The sequence below is a fragment of the Nerophis ophidion genome, linkage group LG03, assembly GCF_033978795.1.
Source record: "Nerophis ophidion isolate RoL-2023_Sa linkage group LG03, RoL_Noph_v1.0, whole genome shotgun sequence".
Taxonomy (NCBI): Eukaryota; Metazoa; Chordata; class Actinopteri; order Syngnathiformes; family Syngnathidae; genus Nerophis; species Nerophis ophidion.
Genome location: NC_084613.1, coordinates 74,368,139 through 74,395,108, shown reverse-complemented (window position 1 = coordinate 74,395,108; position 26,970 = coordinate 74,368,139). Strand labels below are relative to the sequence as shown.

Here is a 26,970-nt window from a genome sequence, read left to right as displayed (position 1 = left end):
GGCATTATGTCTTTCTTATAAAATATGTGAGTTTTTACAGTTGTTAGCATTTTTTTTTACAGGTAGTAACTCCGATGTGTTGCTTAACTTCTTTTTACACTTGAATAACAATGAAAACATTTTTAAAACTTTTTTTTTTAATTAATTGTTTGTCATTACGATCAAAAATTGTATTTATTTGTATTTTACAGTTGTTTTGAAATGATCTAACTTAACTTTCATGGCTGTCAACAGTGTTGAAACCTTATTTAACTTATTTTAATTAAAACAGTGTCAACATGTCGTCTGGACAGGTAAACAATGGTTTGACCCTGGATAGACAACTGCTTGGCACTCAGCATCAAGGGTTGGAATTGGGGGTTAAATCACCAGAAGGATTCCCGAGCGTGGCCACCGCTGGCACTCACTGCTCCCCTCACCTCCCAGGGGGTGGTACAAGGGGAAGGGTCAAATGCAGATGGTAATTTCACCACACCTAGTCTGTGTGTGAGACTATCAGTGGTACTTTACTTTAACTTAACTTTACTTTATAACGGGTATATATAAAGTTTGGACACACCTTCTCATTCAATGAGTTTTCTTTATTTTCATGACTATTTACATATTAGATTGTCACTGAAGGCATCAAAACTATGAATGAACAAATGTGGAGTTATGTACTTAACAAAAAAAAAAGGTAAAATAACTGAAAACATCTTTTAAATTCTCGTTTCTTCAAAATAGCCACCCTTTGCTCCGATTATTGTTTTGCACACTCTTGGCATTCTCTCGATGAGCTTCAAAAGGTAGTCACCTGAAAAGGTTTTCACTTCACAGGTGTCCTAGCTATGATGCCTTCAGTGACAATAAATAATGTAGATAGTCACGGAAAATAAAGAAAATGCATTGAAATGAGGTGAGTTGTGATTGAATAGGGAATTATTGAGCGGTATAGCTCGGTTGGTAGAGCAGCCGTGCCAGCAACTTGAGGGTTGCAGGTTCGATGCCCGCTTCCGCCGTTGTGTCCTTGGGCAAGGCACTTTACCCACCTGCTCCCAGTGCCACCCACACTGGTTTATATGTAAAAATTAGATAATGGGTTTCACTATGTAAAGCGCTTTGAGTCATTAGAGAAAAAGCGCTATATAAATACAATTTACTTCACTAATTCACTTATATTTATATTGCGCTTTTCTCTAGTGAGTCAAAGAGCTTTACAAAGGGAAACCCAATATCTAAGTCACATTTAAACCAGCGTGGGTGGCACTGGGAGCAGGTGGGTAAAGTGTCTTGCCCAAGGACACAACCGCAGTGACTAGGATGGCGGAAGCGGGGATCGAACCCGGAACCCTCGAGATGCTGGCACGGTGTGTCCAAACTTTTGGCCTGTACTGTATATGTGTGTATATATATATATATATATATATATATATATATATATATATATATATATTGATTGTAGCTGAGATAGGCGCCAGCGCCCCCCGCGACCCCGAAAGGGAATAAGCGGTAGAAAATGGATGGATGGATGGATGGATATATATATATATATATATATATATATATATATATATATATATAAACACTGTATATATTCATATATACAGTGTGGCAAAAAAGTATTTAGTCAGCCACCGATCGTGCAAGTTCTCCCGCTTAAAATGATGACAGAGGTCTGTAATTTTCATCATAGGTAGACTTCAACTGTGAGAGACAGAATGTGAAAAAAAAATCCAGGAATTCACATTGGAGGAATTTTAAATAATTTATTTGTAAATTATGGTGGAAAATAAGTATTTGGTCAACCATTCAAAGCTCTCACTGATGGAAGGAGGTTTTGGCTCAAAATCTCACGATACATGGCCCCATTCATTCTTTCCTTAACATGGATCAATCGTCCTGTCCCCTTAGCAGAAAAACAGCCCCAAAGCATGATGTTTCCACCCCCATGCTTCACAGTAGGTCTGGTGTTCTTGGGATGCAACTCAGTATTCTTCTTCCTCCAAACACGACGAGTTGAGTTTATACCAAAAAGTTCTATTTTGGTTTCATCTGACCACATGACATTCTCCCAATCCTCTGCTGTATCATCCATGTATCCATTTTGGTATAAACTCAACTCGTCGTGTTTGGAGGAAGAAGAATACTGAGTTGCATCCCAAGAACACCACACCTACTGTGAAGCATGGGGGTGGAAACATCATGCTTTGGGGGCTGTTTTTCTGCTAAGGGGACAGGACGATTGATCCGTGTTAAGGAAAGAATGAATGGGGCCATGTATCGTGAGATTTTGAGCCAAAACCTCCTTCCATCAGTGAGAGCTTTGAATGGTTGACCAAATACTTATTTTCCACCATAATTTACAAATAAATTCTTTAAAATTCCTACAATGTGATTTCCTAGATATTTTTTTCCCATTCTGTCTCTCACAGTTGAAGTGTACCTATGATGAAAATTACAGACCTCTGTCATCATTTTAAGTGGGAGAACTTGCACAATCGGTGACTTACTAAATACTTTTTTGCACCCCTATATATATATGTATTTTTTTTTTTTTACATTTTTATGCAATTTTTTTTCCCCCTACATAAGTTCCGCCCCTTCTCACTTGTGATTGGATTAAAAAAACGAGGGCTGGTAATCTGCAGGAAATCTCCAATAAGATTCATTCTGTGGGGTGACTTGAGGTAAGACCCCTCCCTTCCTAAATGAAAGTGGGCAACCGTGAGCATGCAAGGAGTTTTCTCTCTCTTTGGAAAGGACATCTTCACACCAGGGGAGGACGAGGAGGGAGGAAAGGGAAGGAAGAAGAAGAAGAAGAAGAGTTACTGTATGTGTTTTTTTCTTTACCTGCTCGATTTGACTGGTCAATCATGGGCTGTACTATTCTTCTCCTGGCATTAATGAACCTGGCAGGAGGAGAAGAAGGAGGCATTAAATCAGCGAGTGAGAGACGCACACATGCAAACAAAACAGCAACAAACAAAAGGGTGATTGTGTGGCAACTTGGCAACCCAGTGAGGGATACTTTTAATGTTCCTGATGATGCCCCCCCCCCCCCACACCCCACCCGCCCTTTTCTTTCCTTCGCTCCCTCGTTTAATAAAGCTTTTGATTACGTCGGGTTGCTACGGGCGCCGGGGAGACATTCCTCAAGTATTACTTGCAAAGGAGTGGGGGGGTGGTTACGCTCACGGTGGCACGTCCCTTTTCCCCGTCCGTCTTTTTTATCCTTCCTCGCAGACAGTTTGGCCCTGCACACGCCGACTTTACTGATTCTTCCCGGTCTGAGCCCGGCGAGGATGTCCCTCCTCGGAATTTGAAAGTAAGCTTTAATTAAGAAAACACAGAGGATACAAATGGTTTCTTTCATTGCCCTCAATGGGATCCCCGATTCAAGGGTGGGGTGTGTGTGTGTGTGTATGTGTGTGTGTGGGGGGGGGGGGGGTTCTTTTTCCAGCTGTCCAGAAAGAAGAAGCAGGCACGGAGTGTTCACATGGTATTGTTATGTCAGCGAGGCCATCAATTAGGCCAGTCTGAAATTTTATCACCCCCTTAGTAGCAAATAAGCTCCACACACACACACACACACACACACACACACACACACACACACACACACACACACTCACACAATGAAGCTCGGGTACACGGGGCCCTAAAGGTCACAAAAAGGTGGGCGCCCCCCCTCCCGGTTGGCGCTCACCTTTTTCGAAACCTCAGACGCCTACATTTACTGATATGCTTAAAGGCCTACTGAAACCCACTACTACCGACCATGCAGTCTGATAGTTTATATATCAATGATGAAATATTAACATTGCAACACATGCCGATACGGCCTTTTTAGTTTACTAAATTGCAATTTTAAATTTCCCGCGGAGTTTCATGTTGAAAACGTCGTGGAATGATGACGCGTGTTTGTGACGTTATTGGTTGGGTTGACATATTAGCCCAGCACCACTTGCAACTAAAAGTCATCTCTTTTCATCGCGCAATTAAACAGTATTCTGGACATTTGTGTTGCTGAATCTTGTGCAATTTGTTCGATTAATAATGGAGAAGTCAAAGTAGAAAGATGGAGGCTGGAAGCTTTTAGCCTTTAGCCACACAAACACATGGTGTTTCCTTGTTTAAAATTCCCCGAGGTGAAGCTTTACTATGGATCGGAGCGGTCAAGCGAACATGGATCCCGACCACATATGAACCAGCAGTTTTCGGTCAGAAAATTGTGGTAAAAAGTCGCCTCTTGCCGGAGATCAGCGGAGCTTCTGTCCTGCTGCAGCTTCGTGACTTCCCTCAGAGACTGGCGTCAACACATTCGTGGACACACCCCTCCAACTATCAGGTACCATTTAACTCACTAAAACACTAGCAACACAATAGAAAGATAAGGGATTTCCCAGAATTATCCTAGTAAATGTGTCTAAAAACATCTAAATCGCTCCCAATGCAATCACCTTCTTTTTTTTTTTTAAACTTAATTTCTTTTTTTAGTACTTCACTCTAAATTTCCTCATCCACGAATCTTTCATCCTGGCTCAAATTAATGGGGTTTTTGCAGCTTTCTCGGTCCGAATAGCTCTTGCTGCTGGAGGCTCACATTATAAACAATGTGAGGATGTGAGGAGCCCTACAACCCGTGACGTCACGCGCACATTGTCTGCTACTTCCAGTAAAGGCAAGGCTTTTTTATTAGCGACCAAAAGTTCCGTCACCCTAGTCACTGCCGTTGTGTCCTTGGGCAAGACACTTTACCCACCAGCTCCCAGTGCCACCCACACTGGTTTAAATGTAAACATTAGATATTGGGTTTCACTATGTAAAGCGCTTTGAGTCACTATAGAATAAGCGCTATATAAATATAATTCACTTCACTTCACTCTACCAACCGAGCTATACCGCCCCAGTGTTAAAAAATATGATATGGCTCTCACGGAAATACAGTTTGAGATATTTGGTTTTCATGGCTCTCTTAGCCAAAAAGGTTCCCGACCCCTGCACTAGACACACCGATAAGCTTGTTTATATATGTACAGTAAAACTCCTGACAGGAAGTTGCCATTTGTTATATTTGTTATAACTTTGTGAAATAATGAAATGCACATCAATGGACATATCAAATCTGAATGTGACAGATTGTAGCCAAAGGCTGATTTCCATCTGCATTTCATTGAAAAGAAGCAAACTATCCATCCATCCATCCATCAATCTTCTTCCGCTTATCCGAGGTCGGGTCGCGGGGGCAACAGCCTAAGCAGGGAAGCCCAGACTTCCCTCTCCCCAGCCACTTCGTCTAGTTCTTCCCGGGGGATCCCGAGGCGTTCCCAGGCCAGCCGGGAGACATAGTCTTCCCAGCGTGTCCTGGGTCTTCCCTGTGGCCTCCTACCGGTTGGACGTGCCCTAAACACCTCCCTCGGGAGGCGTTCGAGTGGCATCCTGGCCAGATGCCCGAACCCCCTCATCTGGCTCCTCCTCGATGTGGAGGAGCAGCGGCTTTACTTTGAGTTCCTCCCGGATGGCAGAGCTTCTCACCCTATCTCTAAGGGAGAGCCCCGCCACACGGCGGAGGAAACTCATTTCGGCCGCTTGTACCCGTGATCTTATCCTTTCGGTCATGACCATAGGTGAGGATGGGAACGTAGATCGACCGGTAAATTGAGAGCTTTGCCTTCCAGCTCAGCTCCTTCATCACCACAACGGATCGGTACAACGTCCGCATTACTGAAGACGCCGCACCGATCCGCCTGTCGATCTCACGATCCACTCTTCCCCCACTCGTGAACAAGACTCGTAGGTACTTGAACTCTTCCACTTGGGGAAGGGTCTCCTCCCCAACCGGGAGATGGCACTCCACCCTTTTCCGGGAGCAAACCATGGACTCGGACTTGGAGGTGCTGATTCTAATTCCGGTCGCTTCACACTCGGCTAATCACACACTAATTCAGCATTTTTGTGAGTTGCATTTTTATGCACTTATTTTTGCTGTATTTATCTGGCACAAGTGGAAAGCCGGTCCCTGAAAATAATGGCGAAATTAAACCGGTCCGTGGTGCAAAAAAGGTTGGGGAGCCCTGATTTACAGCACCTGCGAGGTAAGCATATAGGGCTGCACAGGTGACACTGATTGGACAAATGTCGGGTGGAGAGACTGGCGTTGATAACATTTTTGAGCACTTCTTACGCAAAACTTGAGTTTAGTTTGGTTCGTAGCTTTGTATCTAGTTAAAGTTTTTTACCTTGAGGGCTTTTTAACACATACTGACGAGCCGAGAGAGCTCCTCGGTTCACGTTCATAAAGCGGTGGAAGACGACCATGTGGTTGGTGTTAGAAGCTGTCCGGCATTCGGGGGTCCTCTGCCAGGAGAACGTAAGCGGCGGTCATTAGCAGGAAAGGCAGTGCTGGAACCGATTTGGGTTCCCAATCCCCCGTGAAGCTGGGGTACCTGCTCCTGCCTTCACCGCTGGACCTAAACGCTCGTAATCTGCCTGCCTCAAAGTGAGGCGCAACATGCGGCAAGTTTGGCAGGGGAAAAACGGGGGGAGGCGGGGCATGTGGGAGGGCAGGCGGTCCTCACGTGCCCCAGAGGAGGGCAAAGTTGAAAGGGACTTTAGGTGAAACACACAAGAATATAGCAAAGGATTTGAGACTAACATAGGAGATGCTTCTGGAAGGGAAATGTGAGACCCAGCACCCTCCATTGACCCCTTGCTATATCATCCCAACAAGCCTGTTTCGCAGGTTTCCCTGCTCCTCAGGGGATTTTATAGAATATACAATAAAATCCGTAAAGAATATATATATATATATATATATATATATATATATATATATATATATATATATATATATATATATATATACATACATACATACATACATATATATATATATATAGATACACATCCATATATATATATATATGTATATATATACATACATACATATATACATACATACACATATATATACATACATATATATATAAATACACATATATATAAATACATATATACATACATAAATATATATGTATATACATATATACATATACATATATATATACATATATACATATACATATATATACATATATACATATACATATATATACATATACATATATATATATATATATATATATATATATATATATATATATATATATATATATATACATACACATACATATATACACACACGTATATATATACATATATATATATATATATATATATATATATATATATATATATATACATATATATATACATACATATATATACATATATACATACATAAATACACACACATACATATATACATACATATATACATAAAGATATATATATATATATACACACATATATACATACACATATATATATGTATACATAAATATATATATATATATATATACATACATATACTGTATATATATATATCCATATATTTACATATATATATATACACATACATATATATATATATATATATGCACATATATATATATATACATACACATATATATATACATATATACACACATATATACATACATATATACATACATACATACATACATATACGCATACATACATACACACATATATATATATATATATATGAAATATATATATATAATATATATATATATATATATATATATATATATATATATATATGAAAGAAAAAAAAAAATATATATATATATCTAATTACAGTACAGGCCAAAAATATGTACACACCTCATTCAATGCGTTTTCTTTAGTTTCATGACTATTTACATTGTAGATTGTCACTGAAGGCATCAAAACTATGAATGAACACATGTGGAGTTAACAACTGAAAACATTATATGTTTTCCAGTCTCTTGAAAATAGCCACCCTTTGCTCTGATTACAGTTTTGCACACTCTTGGCATTCTCTAGATGAGTATCTAGAGGTAGTCACCTGAAAGGGTTTTCACTTCACAGGTGTCATAGATTTGATGCCTTCAGTGAAAATCTACAATGTAAATAATCATGAAAATTAAGAAAATGCATTGAAATGAGGTGTGTCCATTGGCCTGTACTGTATAAATATATAAAAAAAAAATCCAGGGTTATGTTGTGAATATTATAAGGAATAAGTTGCAATATTACAAGAATAAGAACAAACATTCAAATATTACAAGAAAGTTATGCCAGTGTAAAAAAAACCCTACAATTATGAGGTATAATTTCACAGAAAAAAATGTTTGTTTTCATTAATTTAATATTCATTATGGTATTCGTACTTTTTTCTTATTATATTCTGAAATTATTATCTTAACATTTTTCTTATAATTGTATGTTATTACAATTTTTTTTTCTTCTTGTATGATTACACCTTTATTGTTGCAAAATGTACTCTCTCACCGTGTTTGAACTTTTTTCCAAATACAATAAAACTAAGGATTATTATTAAAAAATGTATTATCTAATTAATGTATTTATTACTCATTTTATCTCATAATATTCAGAGTTGTTATCCTATCTTATTATTCTTATATAATTGTATGGTTCACTTATTCTAATTGTACATTATTTTCTCATAATATTACACATTTCTTCTTGTAAAAATGTTCCTCTTATATGAATAAATGAGAGAAGACTCGGAAGAAATATTAAGTGATAATGCAACTTTATTCTCCAAAATCCATCCATCCAACCATTTTCTACCCTTTGGGGTTGCGGGGGGTGCTGGTGCCTATCTCAGCTACAATCGGGCGGAAGGCGGTATACACCCTGGACAAGTCGCCACCTCATCGCAGGGCCAACACAGATAGACAGACAACATTCACACTCACATTCACACACTAGGGTCAATTTAGTGTTGCCAATCAACCTATCCCCAGGTGCATGTTTATTTCCTTAATCATAAACTAAAATACATATTTGAAATATGACTAACACGTATTTTTAGATCAAAATATGACATCTTATTAAATGTAAAACAAAGTCATCCTTCAAGTGAAATTAAGTCAAATGAATTCTATTTATTTAGCTCTTTTTAAACTTGGTTGGTAGAGCGGCTGTGCCAGCAACTTGAGGGTTCAAGGTTGGATCCCCCGCATCCTAGTCACTGCCGTAGTGTCTTTGGGCAAGGCACTTGACCCGCCTTGCTCCTAGTGCCACCCGCATTGGTTTAAAATTTAGATGGGTTTCGCTAAGTAAAGCCCTTTGAGTCACTAGAGAAACGCGCTGTATAAATATAATTCACTTCACTATTTTCTCTCGTGATTTAAAGTGCTTTAAATTGACAAGCCTATTATCCACATTAGACTGCGTTTACACCAGTGTGAGTCAAGTGTCTTGCCCGAGGACACAACGGCAGTGACGGCGGAAACTAGATTTGAACCAGGAACCCCATCTGAGCCATGCTGCCCCATTCATTTATTTATTTAAAGGCCTACTGAAATGAGATTTTCTTATTCAAACAGGGATAGCAGGTCCATTCTATGTGTCATACTTGATCATTTCGCGATATTGCCATATTTTTGCTGAAAGGATTTAGTAGAGAACATCCACGATAAAGTTTGCAACTTTTGGCGCTGATAAAAAAAGCCTCGTCTTTACCGGAAGTCGCAGACGATGACGTCACAAGTGTGAGGGCTCCTCACGTCCTCACATTGTTTTTAATGGGAGCCTCCAACAAAAAGTGCTATTTGGACCGAGGAAACAACAATTTCCCCATTAATTTGAACGAGGATGAAAGATTCGTGTTTGAGGATATTGATAGCGACGGACTAGAACAAAAAAAAAAAGTAAAAAAAAAAAAACGCGATTGCATTGGGACGGATTCCGATGTTTTTAGACACATTTACTAGGATAATTCTGGGAAATCCCTTATCTTTCTATTGGGTTGCTAGTATTTTAGTGAGTTTAAATAGTACCTGATAGTCGGAGGGGTGTGTCCACGGGTGTCTTGACGCCAGTGTCTGAGGGAAGTTGACGGCAGCTTTATGGACGGCGTAAGCTCAGCTGATCTCCAGTAAGAAGCGACTTTTTACCACAATTTTCTTACCGAAACCTGCTGGTTGACATTCGGTCGGGATCCATGTTCACTGTGATCTATAGTAAAGTTTCACCTCAGGGAATTTTAAACAAGGAATCACCGTGTGTTTGTGTGGCTAAAGGCTAAAGCTTCCCAATTCCATCTTTCTACTTTGACTTCTCCAATAGTAATTGAACAAATTGCAAAAGATTCAACAACACAGATGTCCAAAATACCGTGTAATTATGGAGTTAAAGAAGACGACTTTTAGCTGTGTGTGTGTGCAGCGCTCATACTTCCTAAAAACCCGTGACGTCTTGCATACACGTCATCATTACACGACGTTTCCAAGACGAAACTCCCGGGAAATTTAAAATTGTAATTTAGTAAACTAAAAAGGCCGTATTGGCATGTGTTGCAATGTAAATATTTCATCATTGATATATAAACTATCAGACTGCGTGGTGGGTAGTAGTGGGTTTCAGTAGGTCTTTAAAATGCTTATCATTGCAATGTAATTATATCGGAAACACAAGCAGGCTATCGAGCTAACCTCCACTTTTTCTCACACTCTTGACTCGTTTGCTTTTGTGTGTTTAAGTTGTCGCCACGGCAACCGGGAGGCGTTGTGGCTCGCCGGGGGCCGGGGTGTGTTTGGTGGGTGGGGGGGTTCGCCCCCTCCCGCTTATGGCCTTAGAGCATCTTTTATCAGACTAAGCAAAGCCAATTGGGCTTATCGACGTTGGCCCAGATAACACAGTTAATAGTGTGTGCTCAGGAGAACAGAACCGGGGCAAGCTGGGTCCACCGGGACTAATAAAGCACTGGGATGGATGGATGGAGGGATGGATGGATGGATGTGAGGACTCCAGGATCGACCCAAGGCTTGCCCACAACAACTGTAAATCTGCACGTGGACCAGCAGAACCAGAACCCCCCCACACCTTTTACTATCTACATCTGGTGGTGCTGCTTATTACTGCCTGCCTCTGCTCAGTGTTATAGCACACACACACACACACATTGTACACACACACACACACGCTGCGCAGCTCTCCGCATGGGAACTCCATGCTGTCTTCAAACAAATAATTAAAGGCAAGGTTGAGGGGTCGTGTGGAGGTCATTCCTCAGGATACGCCGCAGAATGTGTACCTTCTCCCCAGGAGAGAGCGGACCAGTGTTGAGGGGCTCGGTCTAATGCGGACTTCTTCTTTAGTCATTATTAAAGGCCTACTGAAACCCACTACTACCCACCACGCAGTCTGATAGTTTATATATCAACGATGAAATATTAACATTGCAACACATGCCAATACGGCCGGTTTAGTTTACTAAATTGCAATTTTAAATTTCCCGCCAAGAGTCGTGTTGAAAACGTCGCGGTATGATGACGCGTGCGTTTGATGTCACCGGTTGTAGCGGACATTATTTTCCAGCCCGATCCACGCTATAAGTAGTCTGCTTAAATCGCATAATTACACAGTATTCTGGACACCTGTGTTGCTGAATCTTTTGCAATCAATTAATAATGGAGAAGTCAAAGTAGAAAGATGGAGGTGTTTCCTTGTTTAAAATTCCGGGAGGTGAAGCTTTATTATGGATCAGAGCGGTCAAGTGAACATGGATCCCGACTACATGTCAACCGGCAGGTTTCGGTGAGAAAATTGTGGTAATAAGTCGCCTCTTACCGGAGACATCAGCGGAGCTTTCGTCCTACTGCAGCTGCCGTGACTTCCCTCAGAGACTCTGGCGTCAACAAACCCTGGACACACCCCTCCGACTTTCAGGTACTACTTAAAGGCCTACTGAAATCCACTACTACCCACCACGCAGTCTGATAGTTTATATATCAATGAGTTTTGTCTTGAAAACGTTGTGTAATGATGACGTGTACGCGAGACGTCACAGGTTTTTAGGAAGTATGAGCGCTGCACACACACACAGCTAAAAGTCGTCTGCTTTAACGGCATAATTACACGGTATTTTGGACATCTGTGTTGCTGAATCTTTTGCAATTTGTCCAATTAATATTGGAGAAGTCAAAGTAGAAAGATGGAGGTGGTAGCTTTTAGCCTTTAGCCACACAAACACACGGTGTTTCCTTGTTTAAAACTCCCGGAGGTGAAGCTTTACTATGGATCAGAGCGGTCAAGCGAACATGGATTGACTACATGTCAACCGGCAGGTTTCGGTGAGAAAATTGTGGTAATAAGTCGGCTCTTACCGGAGACATCAGCAGAGCTTCCGTCCTGCTGCAGCTACCCTGACTTCCCCTAGAGCAGTGGTCCCCAACCTTTTTGTATCCGCGGACCGGTCAACGCTTAATAATTTGTCCCGCGGCCCGGATGGGGGTGTGGGGGGGTGAATCCTTTTTTTTTTTTTTTTCCTTTGTCATGAAAAAGGGACGTTTTTGTGGTTGGTGCACTAATTGTAAGTGTATATTGGGTTTTTTATGTTGATTTAATAAAAAGAAAAACAAAAACAACAACAAAAAAAAATATATATATATACACATATATATTTATTTACTTAATTATTTTTTTTATAAAAATGAATAAAAAATTATTCTGCGGCCCGGTACTAATCGGTTGGGGACCACTGCCTTAGAGCCTCTGGCGTCAACACACCCGTGGACACATCCCTCCGACTTTCACGTACTATTTAATCTCACTAAAACACTAGCAACACAATAGAAAGATAAGGGATTTTCCAGATTTATGCTAGTAAATGTGTCTAATAACATCTGAATCGCTCCCACTGCAATCGCCTTTTTTTTTTTTTTTTCTAGTCCAGTGGTTCTTAACCTTGTTGGAGGTACCGAACCCCACCAGTTTCATATGCGTATTCACCGAACCCTTCTTTAGTGAAAAATAAAAAAAATATTCAAATTCAAGACAAAGTTGTATGTTTTTTGTAACACTTTAGTATAGGGGAACATATTCTAAGTAACAAAGACTTGATTTAGAGTTATTTGGACACTAGGGGAACATATTCTAAGTAATAAAGACTTACTTTAGAGTTATTTGGTTAGGGTTAAAGTCAGGGTTAGAGGGTTAGGGTTATAATAAGGCCATGCCGACCGACTTAGGCATTAATTAATACTTAATGACTAGTTAAGAGCCAATATGTTACTAATTTACATGTTAATAAGCAACTAGTTAATGGTGAATATGTTCCCGATACTAAAGTGTTACCATGTTTTTTTTTACTGGTGCACAAAATGAACCGTGCATGAACATCACCTTGTTCAAAAACAAAACTAAGACAGTGCATAAACTCACAACAAATTACACACCGACAAATCAGTCAGCCGTTGCCGTATCCGTAATATGCCAGCAGGAAGAAGTTTGTATTTACACGAAGAATCGGGTATCTTTTGATCTCCGCCGAACCCCTGAGGTCGACTCACCGAACCCCTATGGTTCGATCGAACCCTGGTTAAGAACCACTGTTCTAGTTCTTCACTCTAAATTTCCTCATCCACGAATCTTTCATCCTCGCTCATATTATTGGGGAAATTGTCGCTTTCTCGGTCCGAATAGGTCTAGCTGCTGCTGGCTATGATTGTAAACAATGTGAGGATGTGAGGAGCCCTACAACCCGTGACGTCTGCTACTTCCGTTAAAGGCAAGGCTTTTTTATTAGTGACCAAAAGTTGCGAACTTTATCGTCGATGTTCTCTACTAAATCCTTTCAGCAAAAATATGGCAATAACGCGAAGTGATCAAGTATGACACATAGAATGGACCTGCTAGCCCCGTTTAAATGAAAAAAATCTCATTTGTGTAGGCCTTTAAGGCGAGGTAGCTTATGGAGTCCATGTGCTAACTCTGCTTTCAAGCATTAGTGTGAATGCATGTGCACGTGTGTGTGTGGGTGTGTGTGTGTGTGTGTGTGTGTGTGTGTGTGTGCTTCAGCACATTCTTTAGACATGACCACCAAAATGGTCTACAGTAGCATGCCCTAAAATGGCAAAACCGGCGCACTTAGGTAGGACATATAGTATACATGCTGGTGCATGTGCCGGGACGGACGACGGTCCTCAGGAAGGCCTGAGAGAATAACAGAGCGAAGATGAATGATGGAGCCAAAGGCAGCAGGAGTCCACTTGACATCAGGTCTCTGCTAGGCTGGATCAACACAGCTTCCACGCAGACTAATATGGGCTCACGCACGAGGAGGCGGCCTGTTAAGTAGCCTGGCTAGCACACAATGTTATCTTATGTCTTACTGTGTGTGTGTGTGTGTGTGTGTGTGTGTGCGTGCTTTCTTGTGTTTCTACCCTTCTTGAGACATCAACAAGGAAAAGTACCTTCCATATTAGGATAGAAAAGTTAAAATATCCCTACAATTAATTAAACATTCTGGAAAGTAACAAGAACACTAAGACACTAAAAGAAAATAAAGAGTAAGAGGATACAAATGCGTTTAAAAAAAAAAAAAGTAATAAGAGCAAAACAAAAATTGACTGTTTTTGTGTCCAACAAAAGTGAAATGTCACAAAAAAGTTACAATACTCAATTTGACAGTAGAAAAGTCGGAACATTACGAGATACAAGTCGGAAAAATATGATTAGAGAATGTTACAAGCTAAAAAATTCACGAAATGCACCAAAAACATTGAAACACTAAGAAAAAGGGTCGTGATATAATGACTACAGAATCTGCAGAAGAAAAAAATAGAGGAAAAAGTAAGAGTTACAAGATGAAATTGTTAAAATAATTGTTTTAAAAGGAAAAGTAAAAAATATATATATATATATGAAGTTACTACACATGGCGTCATGTGTTATAAAAAGTTGTAATATTATGAGAAAGTAAACGAGAAATATAAGGATAGCGAGGGTTTAGTTGAATTTAAACAAAGTATACATAAATTATATATATACACAATATATATATACTCAATATATATATATATATATACCGTATTTCCGTGTATTGCCTCCGGGGCGCTAATTAATTTAAAACCTCTTCTCACTCCTGCGCTTACCAAAGGCATGCGGTAAAAGTAAGCATGCGCTAATTGTTTTAAAACCTCTTCTCACTCCGGCACTTACCAAAGGTATGCAGTAAAAATTTGAGTGTGATGTGAGCTTGGACCTTAAATCCTACTGAATAGCACTTAATCTTCTTCCCTTTATGCGATTTCAAATGACCGGTATTGAAGTCAGCCTCCTCCATTTTGAAAAAGATGACCGGGGGAAGTATTACCAGGCGGTAATACTAAGCATGCGCTAATTATTTTTGGGAAGCGAGTTTGACCCGGCAGTAATTCAAGGGAAGTGCATACTATATGTCCTGCGGCAATTCAAAGAAATATGGTATATATATTTATGTATATATGTATGTATATTAAAGTGAAGTGAATTATATTTACATAGCGCTTTTCTCTAGTGACTCAAAGCACTTTGCATAGTGAAACCCAATATCTAAGTTACATTTAAACCAGTGTGGGTGGCACTGGGAGCAGGTGGGCAAAGTGTCTTGCCCAAGGACACAACGGCAGTGACTAGGATGGCGGAAGCGGGAATTGAACCTGTAACCCTCAAGTTGCTGGCACGGCCACTCTACCAACCGAGCTATGCCGCCCTAGATATATATATATATATATATATATATATGTATATATATATATATATATATATATATATATATATATATATATATATATACATATACATATATATATACACACACACATATACATACATACATACATATATATATATATATATATATATATATATATATATATATATATATATATATATATATATATATATATACACATACATATATATGTATATATATATATATATATATATATTTTTTTTTTTGCAAGAAATGAAGTCCTGCACACTTGAGTTCTCCTCTTGCAGCAGCTTTTGTTTGTCAAAGCAGACATGTTTAGCATCGCGCTCTTCCTCTCTCCTTTTTTTTCCCTCTCCACTAAGTCGTCAAACTAGTGACCCCACTCCTGATTGGCTGGCCGACTCCACGGCGATTGGCCGAGCTCTCTCTAGTCGCCCCCCCCTCTCACGTTAGTGCCTGTGCAGAGAGGGCTTGGTTGGGCAAAAAGATGATTTGTCAGCAGAGGAATGCTGACAACAGGAGCCAGTTAGTTAGCAGGTGTGGCTTTGAGTCACTTTACCAGAAAGGAGAACATTCCGACACATGAGGAGATTCCACATGTTCGCCATGCTTTCTCGCAACAGGAACTCCTGGAAGTGATGCAATGTGCATTCCAGGCCAGTAGTGGGCACTGATGTGGAAGAAGCAATTTGAGACCACGCGGTTGCCATGGAAATGAATCGTCTGTACTCGGGTTTGAATCAACGTTGAATGTTAAGTTAAGTGCGAAATTATTCTCTGCATTTGACCCATCACCCTTGATCACCCACTGGGAGGTGAGGGGAGCAGTGAGCAGCAACCCCCAATTCCAACCCTTGAGGTAATGGATTCCATTTTTATAGTCTTTGGTATGACTCGGCCGGGGTTTGACCTCACGGCCTATTTGATGTAAGGTCATTCTCGTTAGAAGCCTGGAGAAAGTTTTTTTTTTCCACAAAAAGACCGATAATAATATTGGGGATTTGAAGAAAGACTGAATCATACAAGAGTTCAGAGTGTGATAACTTGTGACTTGATAACTTCTCTTCTTTCAAAATATAATTGATCTTCACTTTTCTAGCAATTTAACTATTTTTTGTCGTAGTACGCCAACCCTTTTCCTCGCATCTTTGCGATTTTTTTATTTTTTTATTGTACTACTTGTTTTACTACTATTATTTTCTTGCATACCTGTTTCTTTAGTTGTTTTTCTTATATTGACTATTACTATTTAAATTTAATTCTCTTAGTGCTCCAACTTTTTACAGAATATCTTTACCATTTTTTTTTTATTTGATTGACCTTTTTTCCAGGACTATTTTTTATTCTTCCATTTTTTTTATTGTATTCCGCCAACTTTTCTCTTGTATATTTCCACATGTTTTATTCTACTAACCTTTTTTTGAAACCACCATTCCATTTTTTTTTTCTGGTAATACTCCACCTATTCTATCCTATCTTTACCATTTTTATTCTTATTTTGAATTTTTTTTTCTTTAAGGAGCACTTTTATGTCTTCCAATTGTTTTTCTTATAATATAAAGACAACACATCCTGTAATATTACAAACTATTTCTCCCCATGATATAAGAACTAAAAAGTTGAACATTTTATTGTAATATTCATAAAACAAAATGATAATTTATGTTTTTTTCTTGTAACTTTTTCTCATAAGTGATGGGATTTCTGTCATTCTGTAACATTACAGCTTTTGTTTTCATGTATTTAAAGGGGAACATTATCACAATTTCAAAAGGGTTAAAAACAATAAAAATCAGTTCCCAGTGGCATGTTGTATCTTTTGAATTCTTTTTCTAAATTTTACCGGTCTCCGAATATTCCTAAAAAAAGCTTTAAGGTGCTTGATTTTTGTTATTTGCGATGAGACTATCCATTTCCCTGTGACGTCACACAGTGCTGCCAATGTAAACAAACAACGGCGAAAAGCACAGCAAGATATAGCGACATTAGCTCGGATTCAGACTCGGATTTCAGCGGCTTAAGCGATTCAACAGATTACGCATGTATTGAAACGGATAGTTGGAGTATGAAAGTATTGAAGAAGAAACTGAAGCTATTGAACGAATAGCTATTGACGCTATTCATAGCCATAGCATGGCTGAATAGCTGCGTTAGCATCACCGGTAATTTTGTGCGGACCAAACGATCAGGAATTTCACATCTTGTGACACTGGAGCAACTTAAATCCGTCGATTGGTAAGTGGTTTTTTTTGCATTAAATGTGGGTGGAAGGAAACGTAATATAGTTACAAATGCATCTGCAGGTTATCCATACATCTCTGTGCCATGTCTGCTTTAGCACTGCCGGTAAATAGCATGTTAGCATCGATTAGCGTAGCGTGTTAGCATCGATTAGCTGGCAGTCAACATCAACAAAACTCACCTTTGTGATTACTGTGACTTTATCGTTACAAATGCATCTGCAGGTTATCCATACATCTCTGTGCCATGTCTGCTTTAGCACGGCCGGTAAATAGCATGTTAGCGTCGATTAGCATAGCATGTTAGCATCGATTAACTGGCAGTCACGCCGCGACCAAATATGTCTGATTAGCAAATAAGTCAACATCAACAAAACTCACCTTTGTGATTTTGTTGACTTTATCGTTGCAAATGCATCTGCAGGTTATCCATACATCTCTGTGCCATGTCTGTCATCGCTGGTAAAATATGGAGACACTTTGGTACATTCAATGGGGGTCTGGCGGCAGACACTTTCGCATCTTCGGGCCAGTGGTGCAACTTGAATCTCTCCCTGTTAGTGTTGTTACACCCTCCGACAACACACCGACGAGGCATGATGTCTCCAAGGTTCCAAATAATAGTCGAAAAAACGGAAAATAACAGAGCTGAGACCCAATGTTTACAATGGGTTCAAAATAGGTCTGGTGATAATGTTCCCCTTTAACATGACATTTTTCTCTCTTATTACTCTGAGCTCCGCATTTTGATACATTTTAACAACTTACACCTCACGTCGTGACCGCAATTACAGACTAGCTAGCTGAAATACTGTCCCCCGCTTGACATCAACAATTAAAACTTCCACTAATTAAATCAGTAAAGTCATAACAAAACTTGATTTTGACCCGAAAGTGTGTGAAAATGAAACCTGCGGGGCTGTATTGTTGGCGATAAGCATGTAGTGCTATGTTCAGGTCTCTAATAAACGTCCAACGCTGATCTGTTGCCATGACAACAGCAGCTGCCATCCTCCAGGCTGCACCATCCGCTGAGGCAGCATATCATACACTATCATGACCGACAGCAGGCTTGTTTCCTCCCTCTCTGCCCGCATCCTTTTGCGACGTACGTGAAGCGACGTAAGCAGGGCGAGCATTACCTCATCCTGGCTTTCATTTGCTGCAGATGTGAAGCAGAGCGAGGAGGCAGGAGTTTTCTCTCACTTTTCTTTTTTTTTGACGGAAAGTTGAGGGCCCGCGTTTGGGGCAACTGCAGTGTTTACATAGTTCTCTCTCTCTCTCTCTCTCTCTCCCTCTCTCTCCCCATACTCTTTTGTCTGCCTCTCAAAGGGGGACTGTTCCACCTCTCCTCCATGGACTTTCACTGACCTGTTTTTGTAGCCCTTTTTTATGATGCTGCTCGTTGGCCTTTTGTGGCACGTTAGCATCGCTGCTAGCGTCGCATTAAAATCAAACAACGAGCTGGATTAAAGGCCTACTGAAACCCACTACTACCCACCAAGCAGTCTGATAGTTTATATATCAATGATGAAATATTAACATTGCAACACATGCCAATACGGCCGGTTTAGTTTACTAAATTGCAATTTTTAATTTGCCGCGGAGTTTCCTGTTGAAAACTTTGCGTGTTTGTGACGTTATTGGTAGGACGGGACATATTAACCCAGCACCACTTGCGGCTAAAAGTTGTCTCTTTTCATCGTGAAATTACACAGTATTTTGAACATCTGTGTGGCGGAATCTTTTGCAATTTGTTCAATTAATAATGGAGAAGTCAAAGTAGAAAGATGGAGGTGGGAAGCTTTAGCCTTTAGCCACACAAACACAGGGCGTTTCCTTGTTTAAAATTCCCGGAGGTGAAGCTTACTATGGATCAGAGCGGTCAAGCGAACATGGTTTCAGTGAAAAAGTTGTGGTAAAAAGTTGCCTCTTACCGGAGATCAGCGGAGCTTCTGTCCTGCTGCAGCTTCGTCAACACACCCGTGGACACACCCCTCCGACTATGAGGTACTATTTAACTCACTAAAACACTAGCAACACAATAGAAAAATAAGGGATTTCCCAGAATTATCTGAGTAAATGTGTCTAAAAACATCTTAATCGCTCCCAATGCAATCGCCTTTTTTTTTTTAACTTAATTTTTTTTTCTAGTCCTTCACTCTAAATTTCCTCCTCCATGGAATCTTTCATCCTCGCTCAAATTAACGGGGAAACTGTCCCTTTCTCGGTCCGAATAGCTGTTGCTGCTGGAGGCTCACATTATAAACGATGTGAGGATGTGAGGAGCTGTCACGCCAAATTTCTTCCCCCCTACAAAAACCTTCCCCCCGGAAGACATCTGCATGACAGCCCCTCTAATGACTGAAGGACCCCATTGAGGGCGTGATAATACCAAGTTATATGACTCTTAAGGGTTACAGCTGCAAAATTAGCGAGGCAAAAAGAGCTTGAAAGGTTAGCATGCTGGAATGCTAATATTTATTCCTCGCCGTTATTTTTCACCAAAGACAATCAGCCAATTATAATGCTTTTAAAACAGGCAGCTGTGTGGGCTGCTTTAAGGTCCTTCCACCCTCATTGGGGTCCTTCAGGCATCAGAGGGGCTGTCACGCCAAATGTCTTCCGGGGGGAAGGTTTTTGTAGGGGGGAAGAAATTTGGCGTGAGAAAGCCCTCACACCGGTGACGTCATTGTCTGCTACTTCCGATAAAGGCAATGCTTTTTTATTAGCAACCAAAAGTTGCGAACTTTATCGTGGATGTTCTCTACTAAATCCTTTCAGCAAAAATATGGCAATATCGCGAAATGATCAAGTATTGACACATAGAATGGACCTGCTATCCCCGTTTAAATAAGAACATCTCATTTCAGTAGGCCTTTAACTTGGCAAGCTTTTAAACTGAAGAGCAAAAAAAATAAATAAATAAATAAAAACATAAACCAGATATGTATTTGTGCAGCAAACAGGCACGATTTAACGAGCGACTAATTAAAATAAATCAATAGCACTGCGGCACGCTTGCTCTGCGGCTGTGGACTGTAATATCAATAAGCTGCTGCAATGCTTTTCTGCTGACATCGGCACTCTTAATGAACCGACGCATCGTCACAAACGACTCATATGAATGAAACATGTACATTAGGAATCATTTTGAGATGATTTCTTAGGCAAAACCTTGCTACAAAAGAACCATGAAGGAGATTGAGCCTCCTATGTTTACTTCTTCAAAGGGTAAAGAGATATATTTTATCCAAGAGGAGATTGAGGGCAGGAAGAATAAAACATAGCTGTAGCAAAGTAGAATGTAGTTTATCAGAGGTTTTTCTATAAAAGGATGACTGACCATTTTTTTTCAATATTTTTTTGTGATATTCAGATTTTTACAAAATATATTAAAAGTATCACTTTTTTATAATAATACTTTTGTTGATTTTTCATAACATGACTTTTTTTTTTCCTGAAAAACTATTTTTTTATGTGATATTAACATATTGTATTTCCATAAAATTATGTCTTTCCTTCCTTCTAAAAATTACAAAGTATATATCATAATTTGTAAGTTTTGGGGTGGGGATGTTTTCATACAAATTTTTATGATTCATATAATTATTATATTATCACTTTTTCCTTAAACGAATTGTCAAAATATTATGACTTTTATCTCATAAGAAATAATTTTTGTCCGAAATAAAAAAAAATGTTGTCGTAATAATTACACTCAATATGGGGGAAAATAGGGAAATAAAAATAAATGTAATACAAAATAAATAAATAAATAAAAGAAAATCGGGGGAAAAAAATATGAATATATATATATATATATATATATATATTTATATATATATATATATATACATACATACACACACATACATATATATTATTAATATATATACACACATATATACAGTATATATATACACATATATATATATGTATGTATGTATATATATGTATGTATGTATATATATGTATGTATGTATATATGTATGTATATATATATACAGTATATATATATATATATATGTATATATATATGTATAATTAATTAATATATATAATTAAGTTATTTTTGAAAAAACAAACATACAATCACAAGTTTATTTCTTGTAATATTTTTTATAAATAAACTAAAGAATAAGACAAGCGGTAGAAAATGGATAAATGGATGGATGATATTAAAGAAAAAATCTAGAATAATGTTTCTTACAATCTTGCTTCAGTCATTTGGTAAAACTGCATTTTCATCTCATAATATTCTGTGCCTATACTCAAAATAATAATAAAAAAGGTGATTATTTACACCTCTGAGGCCTCAAACCATTTTGGCTTCAGAGCCAACCAACACGTCCCAGCAGCACACCGCCAACACTGCTTTATCCTCCGGCCTGTGAAGGCAGCATCCGGCGCATGTGTTAAACACACTTGGCCAATGAAGCTGATTGGGAATCTGATAAGAGAAAGGGAGGCCATCTGACAACACGAGCAGCAAGCTCCAACAACAGCAGCAGGTGGGGTGAGTCTAAGGAGGTGGGTGGTGGTGCGGAGGGGTTGGAGGGGCGGGGGGGGGGGACTTGACGTCTTTCAGGCGCCTCTCGTTTGACACGTCGCCCTCCTTCTTCTTGGAGACACGATAGTTATTGTTCTTATCAGCTAAGGTGAAAAGAATGGAGCGCGGCCAAGTCGGCCTGAGGCGTCAACACACCTGTATGAAAGAGAACTTATTGTAGCAACACAGCATGGCCGACCTGCCCCAGCACTAACACTCTGCTCAGGGAGAGAGGAGGAGGGGGAGTGGACCGCTCTTTAACCCAGGACGGTCCCGGAATAATCCCCTCCATTAACCTTCCCTTCTGCACACGGCTGACACCTCTCTGCCCTGGAATGTGTTCGCCAATGTTCTTGTTTTTCCAAATGGCGGCAGCAGGAGATGGTGCGGGGTGTGCAGAAAACACCCGATTAACGTGCAAAGGTGCACGCACGTTATTACTCTTCGCCGGCTTCTGAGCTCAGGGACCTGCAGCTTTGGCTCTCGCCTCCTTTGAAGTCAGGCTGCAATCAATTTGCCTCTGGGGCGGTATAGCTCGGTTGGTAGAGCGGCCGTGCCAGCAACTTGAGGGTTGCAGGTTCGATCCCCGCTTCCGCCATCCTAGTCACTGTCATTGTGTCCTTGGGCAAGGCACTTTACCCACCTGCTCCAGTGCCACCCACCACTGGTTTAAATGTAACTTAGATATTGGGTTTCACTATGTAAAAGTGCTTTGAGTCACGAGAGAAAAGCGCTATATAAATATAATTCACTTGGGGAGGTATAGCTCGGTCGGTAGAGCGGCCGTGCCAGCAACTTGGGGGTTGCAGGTTCGATTCCCACTTCCACCATCCTAGTCACTGCCGTTGTGTCCTTGGGCAAGACACTTTACCCACCTGCTCCCAGTGCCACCCACACTGGTTTAAATGTAACTTAGATATTGGGTTTCACCATGTAAAGCGCTTTGAGTCACTAGAGAAAAAGCACTATATAAAATATAATTCACTTCACTTCACTCTGCAATATTAGGCGAGCAAGCACCCCAAAAACTGTCAAGTATACCAATAAGTATAAGGGAGTGAGAAGAGATTTTAAAATAATTAGCGCATGCTTACTTTTACCGCATGCCTTTGGTAAGCGTGGAGTGAGAGGAGGTTTTAGATTAATTAGCGCCCCGGCGGCAATTCAAGTAAATACGGTATATATAAACACGGTGTATGCAACTATTTTATTCACATAAATGTTACTGTCGTATAATTTTTAAACCGAACTAATATGATCTTTTGGGGTGATATTGAGGGTTAAAATTACGACTTTTGTCCCACATCGTTATTACTGATACTTTGCATGATGATATTTTCGATATGTTCTCATATATATTCTTGTATATCGTAAGAAAAAAAAATCCATATTTTCCGATGAAAAATATGAGTTTAGTCTCCACCCAGCATTTTACTGTAAAATGTTTTTTTTGTTGTTGTTTTTTTTACACTAAAATACTGCAAATGGAAAAACGGCGCCACTTTTATTTTTACGATAAAAATCAGACAACTAAGCTCCGGGTAATTTTTATCGTAAAATCGGGAACCTTTTTGGCTGAGAGAGCCATACAAGCCAAATATTTTTTAAAAGTATTTCCGTGAGAGCCATATAATATTTTTTTTAAGACTGAACACAACTAAATGCGTGCATTTTTAAGTAAAACCAAAATTTTTAGAGTATAATAAGTCTCTTATTCCTTTAATAACACTGTTATTCTGAAGCGAACCTACAATACATAAAATACTTCTTACCATTAATGTGACTTCTTAAACAGGTGCGGGAGAAACCAGACGGATGGATTAAAATGCATGAGAATGTTTTATATTTTGAACGTTATTTTTGACACTATGACTACCAGCGGAATTATTCATTACTTATCGTGTTAAGCAATGTCAGCTAAGATTTATCAGTCATCAAAAGAGTCACATCTGGCTCTAAAGCCATAGGTTCCCTACCCCTGCTCTAACCACTAGGCCACCGAGCGGGTATTTTATCACTATTTATCTTAATGTGTCTTTTTTCCTCATAACGTCACAGCTATTTTTTTCCCCCCATTTTATTCAAACAGTGTTTGCCGTATAAAATATGAACATCATTCAGTAAGCAGTACACTGTGGACAGTCCTGACCCTGCATGCATGGCAGTGGTCCACACATCAGCATCATTCCTCCTGGGCTAAAGAAGGAGGTAACCTATTTCCTTGCCTCGCATCCAGCAAGCTTGTAACATCCCCGATGAATCAAACTACTTCCATTTCCTTCAATGTCTTTGTCTCATTGTCTTTTTTTTTTTTTCCTGCCTGGCAATCGAGTGAGAGATTGTACGACTCCGTGACCGGGCGCCCTCCTCTTTCCTTCTCTCCTCTTTTTTTTTTTTTTTTTTTTAAGACATATATCAAACAGGGTTGCTTTGTGGATTTGCGGTGGGGGGAGCCGATAATGACACGATAGCGGCGTGATATTTCAAACAAAATTGAGTGCCAATTGCCGGCGTCGTCTCGGCAGCGCGGCGGGAAAATAAGGAGCGTGTATTTCCTTTGAGTTGGGATCAAATGTCGCTCTTCTTTTCTTCTCTTACCAGTCTGTAATGGGCAGGGGAGGACGGGGCATGGGTGGGTAAGCGGCCTTGTACTTGTGTTGTATGCACACATGCACAACTGCACAACTGCCTCCAGTATGGGAGGGAGGGGAGAGGTGCCCCATTTTAGCACCAAAGGATGGATAGATGCCGACACACAACAAGCGGTTATATCAGGGGTAGGGAACCTATGGCTCTAGAGCCAGATGTGGCTCTTTTGATGACTGCATCTGGCTCTCAGATAGATCTTAGCTGACATTGCTTAACACAGGGGTGTCAAACTCAAATACAGAGTGGGCCAAAATTTAAAACAGAACAAAGCCGCGGGCCAAGGTTGAACAAATTAACCTTTTAAATAGGGACCCAAACAAGTTTTGCATTGAACATTGAACAAGCAAGGCTTATATAACTTTATAGTGACATGCAAAATCGAGTTTCAAATAATAATAATAATAATAATTAAAAAATATCAATGGCATATTAAATGAAATGTAAATACAAATGTAATGCCTCTTTTCTATTTGGAGCCTTCTGAGGTAAATATCAAAATATATTGTAGCGTCCCGAAAGAGTTAGTGCTGCAAGGGATTCTGGGTAATTCTTCTGTTGTGTTTATGTTATGTTACAGTGCAGATGTTCTCCCGAAATGTGTCTGTCATTCTTGTTTGGTGTGAGTTCACTGTGTGGCGCATATTTGTAACAGTGTTTATACGGCCACCCTCAGTGTGACCTGTATGGCTGTTGACCAAGTATGCCTTGCATTCAGTTATGTATGTAATAGCCGCATATATTATGCGAAATTGAGGTGTTACATAGGCACCGCTGTTGTGTAATAACAACGGGCCATCTGTAATGTTAAATTGATATTGCCTCAAGGGCCAAATTAAATTACACGGCGAGCCAAATTTGGCCCGCGGGCCAGAGTTTGACACCCATGGCTTAACACGATAATTATGAATAATTCCGCTGGAATTCACCGTGCTAAAAATAAAGTTAAAAATATAAAACATTCTCATGCATTTAAATCTATCCATCCGTTTCTTACCGCACCTGTTCAAGAAGTCGCATTAATGGTAAGAAGTATTTTATGTCACGATGAGGGGGGGGGGGAGTCATCGTTCTCCCAGGAGGGCAGACAGACTACTCGGGACATGGCATTTAGGTAAAAACATGACTTAATTTAAACTAAACACGAAGCAGCAGACAGGTGAGCAGATACCTCAGCTGGAGCGAGTTATCGAGTTATCTAATCACCTGTCCCGTTGGAGATTTTGAGGAGGGGGAATGATGAGAGTGACGGAGAGAAAAGAACACAGACAGAGAGAGACAGTGGACCGATTGGAAAGCACTGGACTGAGGCAGTCGCATGTACTGCAAATAATAAAAGAGTATAATTCACCGAGACCAAGTGTGGTGATTCCAGCCAAGCAACGGGGGACCTGGGACAGAGGCCTTCTACAAATACTTTTTTTGTTTTAGTATGTTTTTTTTGTTTGAGGACAAACACGACACGGAGGACCTTCCCGATTGTTAGAAATCCCACTGTATAATATGTTTGTGTGTATGCTTCACTGATGAGAGTGCTTGGTTAACATCCTTTTGTCCTACTCATTTCGGCGGTTCTTGAACTCACCATAGTGTGGACTGTGATGCAACAGTTTGTTTACATGTAAAATATATTCCACTCCATCTTTGTCTCATTTTGTCCACCAAACTTTTTATGCTGTGCGTGAATGCACAATGGTGGGCTTTGTTGAAGTTATTGACTTGTTGGAGTGCTCATCAGACATATTTGGCCAGTGCTTGACTGCAAGCTAATCAATGCTAACATGCTATTTAGGCTAGCTGTATGTATATATTGCATCATTACGCCTCGTTTGTAGCTATAGTAAAGCTCATTTGATATCCTTTACTTTTATCCTCTTTACTTTTGCATGTCTTCTGCCTCACAATACGAAGGTCCTGAGTAATCAGGGTTCAATCCC

General features: G+C 39.7%; 1 protein-coding gene across 9 annotated transcripts in view; it reads right to left on the bottom strand.

Moving 5' to 3' along the window:
* Positions 1-26,970, bottom strand: part of meis2a (Meis homeobox 2a) — a 250,098-nt gene that overhangs the window by 26,908 nt on the left and 196,220 nt on the right. For all 9 annotated transcript variants that reach the window (XM_061896042.1, XM_061896044.1, XM_061896045.1 and 6 more), the window contains exon 10: positions 2,830-2,888. In XM_061896042.1, the coding sequence (XP_061752026.1) occupies positions 2,830-2,888 (59 nt within the window). The remainder of the gene's footprint in view (positions 1-2,829; positions 2,889-26,970) is intronic.